The following is an 11,296-nucleotide window of genomic DNA, read 5'->3' as shown; positions in this document are numbered from 1 at the left end:
GGCGCTGCCACAACATCCCGCATCAAGCTCTGACGTACGATGACATAACAAAACTCTTAAATGCCCTTGATCAATGAATAAAAAAATAGCGGATTGATTCCTTCACACACGATGAAACCGAGAAGCTAAATGTTCCTTTTTCATGTGCGCACAGGGTTTTGCATGCACATATACTTCTCACTGACTTTAAATGCATATTATTTTATCTCCCGTTGCAACGCACGGGCATATGTGATAGTCTCCTGTGAGACATAGTCGCCGCATATAAAACGGCCCCTATTTCGAGGGGTACACAGCCCCTAATGGGCCACGAGAAAAAGCAGGGGTTATGTTTTTTTAGGGGTAGCAGGGGGTTTATAGTCTGGGCCCATGCCCCAGAGAACCTAAGCCCAGCCCATATTACCCCAAGCACAACAGCAACCCAGCCTGCCAAAAAGTCCAGCGTGCCACCCAAAGAATCCAAGCAAACCCTAGCCTCTCTATCTCCACCTCCATCCTCCGCGCCCCCGCTCTGCACGCCGCCGGTCCTCAACACCATCCATCCTCGTCCGCCGTCAGCCGCCGAGTGCGTGGCCGCACCCGTCTACTCCGCCGCTCCAAGCCTCCGTTATCCGCTGGATCTGCACCTCATCCGCTCCACGGCCGCGACTCAAGGCAAGTTAACCGACCTGATTGATTTTCTATCAGACTTGTCGTTGCAGGCCGCCGCGTCCTGCCTGCAATCTCGCCGCGCGCCGGGCCTAGGTTCCAGCTCTAGCCGCCGACGAGCAGGCTAGCGCTGCGCCGAGCCCCGGGGATCTCACTGACCAAACGTCAGGTCGAGTTCTCTTGCTTGGGTTGCGCCCGTGCTCGTCGCATCTCACAATTTTTCCAGTTTAGTTGGTTTGTTATGTTTAGGGTATAGGTCTGGCTCTCTGCTCATACACGCGAACTTACATCTTCTGCCGGTATTGTTTAGCTGCCTTCGATGAGCTATTTTTTTCCTCACGGGGTTTGATTCGTTCATCTGAGTCATTCCGTAAGCATTGTTTTACCTTATTGCTACTGTGTCATTTATGTGTTCCGAGGATAGTTTTCCCCCCTTGTTTAATTGCCTGTGATGCAATTTCGCGTGCTTCCTTCTGTGTGTATTGATGATATCTTTCTTACTTGTGTACTTTGCATAGCTCGAAGACAGTTGAAGGTAATTTGCAAGCAGCAGCCATGGCGTCTCGTTTTTGGGGACAGGTACTTGCTTTCTCTCCTGCACTGAGCTGCTGAATCAGACTCTATGTTGCATAAGTGTAGTAGTATGCATATATGTTGTCCTTGTCAAATGCAATTACTTAGTACCTTTTATCTTTTTCTACCCAACATCAGGGAGACAGTGACTCCGAGGAGGAGGTGGACGAGATCGAGTCAGAACAAGGGAGTGATAGCGAGAAATCAGAAGCCGGTGATGGGGGACGCGATGGGTCCAAGAACCGCTATCTGAACAAATATACACAAGACAGTGACGACTCTGATACTGAGAGTCACCGCGTGATTCGCTCGTTGAAGGACAAGCGCAATGATGAGATGAAAGCCACTGCCGACCAGATGCGCAATGCAATGAAGATCAATGACTGGATTAGCTTGCAGGAGTGTTTTGACAAGTTAAACAAGCAGCTTGACAAAGTTGTTCGTGTCAATGAATCTGCGAAAATTCCAAATGGGTATATCACCACTCTTGTGCTACTGGAGGACTTCCTTGCTGAGGCTCTTGCAAATAAGGAAGCCAAGAAGAAGATGAGCAGCAGCAATGCAAAGGCGCTAAATGCTGTCAAGCAAAAACTTAAGAAGAACAACAAGCAGTATGAAGACTTGATCCAGAAGTGCAGAGAGAATCCAGAGAGCTTTGAAGATGATGTTGCAGATGATAAGGATGTGGATGATGATGATGATGAGAGTGGTGACGATGTCGTGGATCCGGATAAGATGGCCTCTGACTCAGAAGATTCAGGGAATGAAGACGATGTCAGTCAAGATGGTGGAGCCTGGGAAAAGAAGTTGAGCAAGAAAGATAAGATTATGGACAAGCAGTTCTTGAAGGACCCGAGCGAGATTACATGGGATATTGTTGATAAAAAGCTCAAGGAGATTGTGGCGTCGAGGGGTAAGAAGGGAACTGGGAGAGTTGAACGTGTGGAGCAGCTAACGTTTTTGACACGTGTGGCAAAAACGCCTGCCCAGAAACTTGAAATTCTTTTTCATGTGATATCTGCCCAGTTTGATGTCAACCCTAGCTTACTTGGTCATATGCCAGTCAATGTGTGGAAGAAGTGTGTTAATAATATGCTTCTTGTGCTTGATATTCTGCAACAGTATCCTAATATTGTAGTAGACACCTCAGTGGAGGCTGATGAGAAGGAAACTCAGAAGGGTGCCGACTATGATGGAACAATCCATGTTACTGGTGACCTAGTTGCATTCCTGGAGAGAATTGACTCGGAGTTTTTTAAGAGTTTGCAGTGCAGTGATCCCTATACCAAAGATTATGTTCAGAGGCTTAGAGATGAACCCTTGTTTTTGGTACTTGCGCAAAATGTGCAAGAGTACCAGGAAAGGGTTGAGAATCATAAGGCTGCTGCGAAGGTTGCATTGCGTCGTGTTGAACTAGTCTACTACAAACCTCAAGAAGTATATGATGCAATGAGAAAGCTGGCTGAGCAAACTGAGGTTGTCATGGAGGATGGAGATATTGAGGCCGGCGATGAGCATCAAGCAGCTGATGACAATAGAGGACCACCACCGTTTATTGTGATTCCGGAGGTTGTACCTAGGAAGCCTACTTTCCCCGAGAGTGGCAGAGCTTTGATGGATGGATTGATGTCTCTAATTTACAAGTATGGAGATGAAAGGACCAAAGCCCGGGCAATGCTGTGTCACATATATCACTATGCAATCTCTGATGAATTTTCAGTTGCTCGTGACTTGCTCTTAATGAGTCGTTTACAAGATGGGATTCAACTTATGGACATCTCATCTCAGATTTTGTACAACCGGGTCATGGCCCAATTGGGGTTATGCGCCTTCCGAGCTGGTTTGATAGCTGATGCTCATGGTTGCCTGTCTGAGCTATATGCAACAGGAAGAGTGAAAGAGTTGCTTGCACAAGGTGTCCAGTATAGTCGATACCATGAGAGAACTCCTGAACAGGTGAGTCTCCCTCTTGTCTATCATGTGAATGCCTGCACACATGGCAGCTAGTTTCCTATCTAGTTTCCTATGCAACAATGACATGACACATAGACAGGGATCCACCATTTTCCCAAGAGATACATATATATTTATATAATCAGCAATAATTTTCACTTATGTTTTTGACACATGCTCAGGGAACGTACTGCCCAGTGGTAGGATAGGTTAAGTTGTTTATATTGTGTTATTGAGGGGTAGGCTGTATTGTTACGTATTGCTGCCCTGTCGAAATGGAACCACGAGTCCAGTTGATTTAAATGAGTTTTGCTATTTACCTGAGCCTTACTGGTACATATTGGTGGTTTTTAGATGACGCATCGGCATCAGATACGACTACACTGTCTTGCTCTGTTATCATTGTATCTGAGCTAGTCTGACAGATATTTATTTGTAGTTGCAAAATGTCACTGTTAGTCATAATTGTATCTTAGTTTTTTTTTGCCAATAGATATCTTAGCTAGTCTAATAGAAGAACCTGTCATTCTGGCCATATTCTTTCATTTATTTTTATTTTTTAGGTGTGAAAGTTCAAATTCTTAATGCATAGTTTCTACAAAGTACCTCTGGTTACATTTACAATGACATCTTCTCCTTTCTTGAGCTCCTTTAGTATTTTATTTATCTAGATAAGGTCCTTCAAGAGTATCTGCTCTTTTTCTCTTGGTTTTCCCGGAATTGACTTGCAGGCTTCAACTCTTCATTTTAGCAATACGATCTAATTGATATGATCACTGTTGACAATGGAAATACAACATACATATTTTCTGCTCATGATGTATTTACTTGCTACTGCAGGAACGGCTTGAGAGGAGAAGGATGATGCCTTACCATATGCATATAAACCTTGAACTTTTGGAAGCCACACACTTGATCTGTGCAATGCTAATCGAGGTCCCGTATATGGCTTCCAGTACTTATGACAAGCGGAGGCCTATGAGCAAAACATTCCGCAGGCTTCTTGAAATGAGTGAGAGGCAGACCTTCGTTGGACCTCCAGAAACGGTGAGGGATCATGTAATGGCTGCCACGAGGGCCCTCAATAAGGGTGACCATGAAAAGGCTTTCAGTGTCATCAGCTCTCTGGATACCTGGAAACTTTTGAGGAATAAGGAGCATATCCTTGAGATGCTGAAGCTTAAAATCAAGGAAGAGGCTCTTAGAACCTATCTCTTCTCTTACTCGTCTTGCTACGAGTCCCTGAGCCTTGACCAGCTCACTACTATGTTTGACCTCAGCGAGGCACACGCTCACAGCGTTGTTAGCAAGATGATGATGCACGATGAGCTTCATGCAAGCTGGGACCAGCCAACCAAGTGCATTGTATTCCAGAACGTGGATCAAACCAGGCTGCAGGGACTAATCTTCCAGATGACTGATAGGCTCTCTGTCCTTGTGGAGAGCAACGAGAGGGCGTATGAGGCCAGGACTGGTGGTGCCCTCGAGGGTGCACCGCCCAGGCGCAGGGGTGATCAAGACTCGTCCAATATGGGAAAGTGGCAGGAGAACTTTGTATCGTCACAAGGAGGCCGCCGCGGCGGTGGGAGGTCTGGTTACGCTGGCAGAGGAGGCTCTGGGCAGGGCGGTGGGTACCAAAATGACAGGGGTGGCCAGGGTTCCCGTGGGGGCTATGGTGGTGGTTCTCGGTTCCAGGATGGAAGGGCTCGCAACCAGTCTGGTTCCTCGTCTAGAGGGGATGGCAATGGACGCATGGTGAACCTAAACAGGCCTGGTAGAAATTAGAAGTCTGATAGATTGAGATAAAATTCCGAGCAAGGTTGCCTTGAAGCATTGTTTCCGCACCGTTCAGAACTTGAGTCGTTGTTTGCTCTATTTTGTAGCTTCTGTTGTCTGTCATAAATCTACCAAGAAGTCTCGAGTAATAGTTGTCTGGTTTGTATCATGGGAGTGAGGACTACATATTCACTCCTTTATAACATCAAGTTACTATTTTCCACATTTCCTGTTTTCTGCAAGTTAGTTTTGCCATCTTCCAGTCATGTCATGAATGTTTTTTTTGAGTGCAAGTTAATCTTTTATCTCTGCAAGCTGCTTGTGACAGCGTAGAGCCACAAAAGAAGCAGGATTTTACTGTTGATCTTCAAAACTGTTGGTCCTGGTTTCGTTATTGGCACAAGATTACACAGTACAGTATTCTTTTAGTTTAGAAATTGGTTGAATCATGCATGTGATTGGTGACACCATTGCTCTTCCAGTACCCAAATTGCAGTTCAGTTCCAGCTACAAAGTGAACACTATAACTGCATTAGTGAAAATGGAAATCAGCTGTCCACTAGAAATCAGAAATCATGTACTCCCTCTATAAAGAACATAAATATTAGCACAATGACCGTGCTTGTTGCTACGAAGCTATGAAAAGTTATGCCACTGCTTGAGAGCATAATTTTGAGCTGGAGTCATATGTTTGCATTTGTTATTTGTGCTTTTGCAAGTGTTGGTCTCACATGTGAATAGTAGTATACTTGTTTATTTGTTTTAGGTCCCACATGTAAGTAAAAGTGCACAATGTTAGTGCGTTGCTACAAAGCTATAAGAAGTTATGTCATTGCTTAAGAGCATAATTTTGAGTTGAAGTCATATGTTTGCATTTGTTATTTGTGCATCGTATGAAAGTAGTAGTGTACTTGTTTATTTGTTTTAGATCCCACCTGTAAGTAAGGGCGGAGCCAGGCTAGCGCTGGGCCCCGGGCCTTCTTCGTTGCTACAATAATGTACAGTGACCAATAGTAACAATACCACTACAAGAATACTCCTGCCATGACCTGGGCCCAGGCCCCCAGGCCTGGGGTGTAGCTCCATCACTGCATGTAAATAAAAATGCATTTGTTTATTTATGTGTCTTGAAAGGTTGCTAGTCTCACATGTGATAAGGGTATATTTTTTATTGATGAATGTTGGTTTCACATGTGAACTCACTATCGACTCTAACTTTTATAAGCAGGAAAGATATGAGTGTCTGGATCACTACAGTAGTGATTTAAACGCTTTTATATTTCTTTACAGAGGGAGTAAGTATCAGTTTTTTTTGGTGAAGATAGTTTTGTGCATTTTTTGGCGGAGATCGTTTTGTGCGAGGTAGCTTCATAAATCTATGAAGTCTGAGTAATACTTCTTCCGTCCCGAATTACTTGTCTTAGATTTGTCTAGTACATATGTATCTAGACACGTTACAAATAATTTGGGGGAGGAGATAATAATAGTTATCAGGGGAGTGAGGACTACGGTATTCACTACATCAAGTTCTCATTACTTTCAACTTTACCTGTTTTCTTCCATCGTGTCATGAAAGAAATTGATTCTTGTTTAAGTTACTCCCTCTGTAAATAAATAACTATAAGAGCTTGTGAGGGGCGGGCACACGGTTTTATAGTTATTTACAGAGGAAGTAATAATCTATCACGACAAGCTGCTTGTGACAGTGTAGAACCATGAAAAAGGGAGAATCTTAGAATTGATCTTCAAAACCGTTTCATCAAGTGGTCGAATCTAGCATGTGGTCAATTTAAGCGATACCATTGTTCTTCCGGTCCCCTAAAAGCACCAATAGATGATGTAAAACAACAGTCGTATAAAAAACATGTTCCAACAGACGGTGTATGTCCAGATTTTTTTACATCACGCTTAAAATTTTGTCACAAGTGATGCAAATATACACCACCTCTAACTGCTGCCCTAACACCTTGGCCGGAACCCAACCGCCATGGTATACCTTTGATCAACCACGACGACACCAAAAACGTCTTGGCAGCCTCCATAACTAATATGAAGTGTGCTTCATATGCATTTGAAGGATGTGGTGGCGCAAACACATACTCTTCATAGTGTCGTGTCAATATTTTCCATGCAAGTAGGACCCGTCTGTCGTTGGATCATAGGTTCTTCCCAGTCCAAAATTCAAAAGAACACATTTAGAAAATTAGTCACACTATAACTTACATTGTTAGAACAACTAAGACTTAGTTAATCTAGTAGCTAACTAGTTGTGACCAGGGCCATGACCACCATGATGGTGGCAGCTGAATTGCCCCACAGGGTCGGGGTCAGCGTAGAATGCAGCAATGCGGACCCCGATGGCCCGAAAACTCGCTTCTGCGGCCTCATCGGACTCCGCCCATCCGTTGACACCGACGGCGACATTGTCCTAGACCAACCACGCGTCGTCGACAACGGCGTGGTTGAGGGAGGGGCGGACACACATTTCCAAATCTATTGCCCCCTTTCCTCATCCTGCTTCCGACCCTCCTCCATGGCCATGACATACAACTCTCAAAAGAGGGCCAGGTGATCCGACTTCTTCTCCTCCTCCCCCGGAATTCGAGGAAGAGGTTGTGCCATTTAATAGTCGGGTGGTTGACGTCACGTCTCTCCCCTCACACGTGGTGCATGGGAGGCCGCACTGCTTCAAATTCCGCCGGTGGAGCGAGTAGGAAGAAGATAATTTTTCTCTCTTACACAATTGGGTTTGGACTAAGCTCCAAACGAGGCCTTCATACCCTCCTTCAAATATAGAGTCAAAGAGGCCACGTATGGAAGGAGCTAAAAATATGGCGACTGGAGGACAGATGACGACTCCGCTCGACTTTTTTTGTCCGTACTCCATGGGATAGTTACTAGAGCATCTACAATTGGGCTCCACAAACGCCCCATAAGGCCAGGCAGACGGTCGAGTTAGAAAATCTTGACCCAGCCGCACCCCTCGTACCAATCTTATACGCTCGGGCTGACCAACACCCCTCATATCTGATACGTCTCCAACGTATCTATAATTTATGAAGTATTCATGCTATTATATTATCAATCTTAGATGTTTTATATGCTATTTTATATGATTTCCGGGACTAACCTATTAACCTAGAGCCCAGTGCCAGTTTCTGTTTTTTCCTTATTTTTGAGTTTTACAGAAAAGGAATACCAAACGGAGTCCAATTGACGTGCCAATTTTTGATGATTTTTTATGGACCAAAAGAAGACCCCGGAGTAAAAGAGTTGGGCCAGAAGAGTCCCGGGCCGTCCACGAGGGTGGGGGGCGCGCCCACCCCCTGGGCGCGTGGGCCTGCCTCGTGGACGACTCGGGAACCTCCTTGACGTGAAACCAAGGCCAAAAATTCCTATAAATACAGAAACCCCAAAAAATAACCTAGATCGGAAGTTCCGCCGCCGCAAGCCTCTGTAGCCACGAGAAATCAATCTAGGCCCTCTCTGGCACCCTGCCGGAGGGGGCCATCATCACCGGAGGCCATGGGGGAGGATCCCGGAGGGGCCATCATCGCCATGAAGGCCAAGGACCAGAGGGAGAACCTCTCCCCATCTAGGGGGAGGCCATGGAGGAGGAAGCACAAGGGGGAGAACCTCTCCTCCTCTCTCTCGGTGGCGCCGGAGTGCCATCGGGAGGGGAATCATCGCCGCGGTGATCGTCTTCATCAACATCACCATCCTCATCTCTTTTACGCGGTCCACTCTCCCGCACCCCGCTGTAAACCCTACTTGAACATGGTGCTTTTTATGCCACATATTATGATTCAATGATGTGTTGCCATCCTATGATGTTTTGAGTAGATATCCTTTGTCTTTGGGTTGATTGATGATCTAGATTGGTATGAGTTGTATGTTTTATTTTGGTGCTGTCATATTGTGCCCTCCATGTCGCGCGAGTGTGAGGGATTCCTGCTGTAGGGTGTTACAATACGTTCATGATTCGCTTATAGTGGGTTGGTGAGTGACTGAAACACAAACCCGAGTAAGGGGGTTGTTGCGTATGGGAATAAAGAGGACTTGATGCTTTAATGCTATGGTTGGGTTTTACCTTAATGATCTTTAGTAGTTGCGGATGCTTGCTAGAGTTCCAATCGTAAGTGCATATGATCCAAGAAGAGAAAGTATGTTAGCTTATGCCTCTCCCTCATATGAAATTGCAATGACGACTACCGGTCTTGTTAACAATTGCCTAGGACAATTCCGCATACCGATCCACCATTATTCCACACTCGCTATTTATAATATTTAGTAATATATTCTAAATTTATGATAACAACACCTATTTTTATATTTTAGCTCTCCGACATCATGCAAAGTTATCCTCTTCATACCCACAACGTAGTTTTATTTCTCGTTTCTAGCTGGAAGCAAACTTTCGGTGTACGTAGAGTCGTATCAGTGGCAGATAGGACTTGAGAGAATATTGATCTTACCTTTAGCTCCTTGTGGGTTCGACACTCCATTCTTATCACTTCCATCTTTGGGAATTGCTACGATCATTCCCTGCACTTGGGGATTATCAAGCTCTTTTCTGGCGCCGTTGCCGGGGAGCAATAGCGTGGGGTTGATATTCTCGTGTGTGCTTGTTTGCTTTCTTCACTAAGTAGATTTTGTTTTTCCTTTTTGTTTCTTTTTAGTTGTGGGTGAAACATACAATTTTTTAAAAGAATGAAAACACAAAAAATTATTACTTGCCTCTCATGCCTAAAAAGTTTTTCAAAAAGAGAAGTGATTGGAAAGTTATGCATGGAAGAAGTGAGGGTCGACCTTGAGCACTTGTGTTCATGCTCACGGAAACAATGTAGATTTTTTCATGGAAGTTTCTCTGTAAATAATTATCCCCTTGTATATATCCATTGTATTATAAAAATAATGTGCCAAGCTTTGGTTTTAGGATGATTAGATTGCTTGTTTACTATGTGCAGAACAAAAACAGAAACTTTGGCTGTAGCGCGTGATTTTACATTTTTTACTGGAAGGTCAAATGGGTCTGAAACTTTTTGCACATTACTTCTGTACAAAAGTTTCAAATTGTAAAATTTATTTCATAATTTTTAGAGTTACAGAAGTTTACTAAACTTCCAGATTACTTCAGACTGTCCTGTTTTTCACAGATTCTGTTTTTCGCGTGTTGTTTGCTTATTTTGATGAATCTATGGCTAGTATCGGGGGGTGACCATAGAGAAGTTAGAATACATTAGGTTTAAAACCAATATAAATAAAGAATGAGTTCATTACAGTACCTTAAAGTGGTAGTTTGCTTTATTACACTAACGGATCTCACAAAGTTTTTGTTAAAGTTTTGTGTGGATGAAGTGTTCGAAGATCGAGGAGCTATCAATATGAGAAGAATAAAGAGAGGCAAGAGTTCAAGCTTGGGGATGCCCAAGGCTCCCCAAGTAAATATTTCAAAGGATACTCAAGCATCTAAGCTTGGGGATGCCCCGGTCGGCATCCCATCTTTCTTCTTCAACAAATATCGGTATACCTCGGTTCTTGTTTTGTTCACATGATTTGTGTCCTTTGTGTTTTTGTCTTTTCTTTAAGAACCATGCTAGCATGAGATAGCCCTTCATTGATTCATAGAATACTTCATGTGCTTCACTTGTATCTTTTAAGTATGATCTTATAGAATTGCTCTTTGTGCTTCACTTAAATCATTTGGGTATGGTTTTATAGAATGCTTCGTGTGCTTCACCTATATATTTTGAGCTTGGATATTGGTTAGTCAATATTAATTGTAGAATGCTCCATGAACTTCACTTATATCTTTTGGAGTATGAATAATACTATCATCTAAAGCGGGTTTGGAAGAGTGTCAACATTAGGAATTAGTGATCCCACTATTCCGAATGAGAAGAATTTTGCTTATGTGGAGAGTAGACAAATTTCTATGCTTGTAGATCATGAAAAGAATGCTTTATGTGATGGTTATATTGTTGAACTCATTCATGATGCTACTGAAAATTATTATGAGGGAGGAATACATGCTTGTAGGAGTTACAATAATATCAAGTTTCCTCTCTATGTGCTTAAAGTTTTGAAGTTATACTTGTTTTGCCTTCCTATGCTAGTTGATTCTTGTTCCTATAAATTGTGTGCTCACAAAATCCCTAGGCATAGTAAGTGGGTTAGATTCAAATTTTCTAGTCATATTCTTCATGATGCTCTCTTTATGTTTCAATTCTTTTCTTTTATGTGAGCATCATTGAAATCATCATGCCTAGCTAAAAGGCATTAAAGAAAAGCGCTTGTTGGGAGACAACCCAATATTTACCCTTACTGTTTATGTGTGATTACATGA

At 43.4% G+C, this 11,296-nt stretch overlaps 1 protein-coding gene across 1 annotated transcript; it reads left to right on the top strand.

Moving 5' to 3' along the window:
* The first annotated feature begins 384 nt into the window (after positions 1–384).
* On the top strand, positions 385–5,175 carry LOC109750643 (eukaryotic translation initiation factor 3 subunit C). Its single transcript, XM_020309607.4, has 4 exons — positions 385–654; positions 1,167–1,227; positions 1,360–3,177; positions 4,015–5,175. The coding sequence occupies exons 2-4, from the start codon at positions 1,204–1,206 to the stop codon at positions 4,957–4,959; spliced, it is 2,787 nt and encodes a 928-aa protein (XP_020165196.1). The 5' UTR covers positions 385–654; positions 1,167–1,203; the 3' UTR covers positions 4,960–5,175.
* Positions 5,176–11,296: the final 6,121 nt, after the last annotated feature.

Source organism: Aegilops tauschii, chromosome 5, assembly GCF_002575655.3.
Source record: "Aegilops tauschii subsp. strangulata cultivar AL8/78 chromosome 5, Aet v6.0, whole genome shotgun sequence".
Taxonomy (NCBI): Eukaryota; Viridiplantae; Streptophyta; class Magnoliopsida; order Poales; family Poaceae; genus Aegilops; species Aegilops tauschii.
This window is presented reverse-complemented; position numbering and strand designations above follow the sequence as displayed.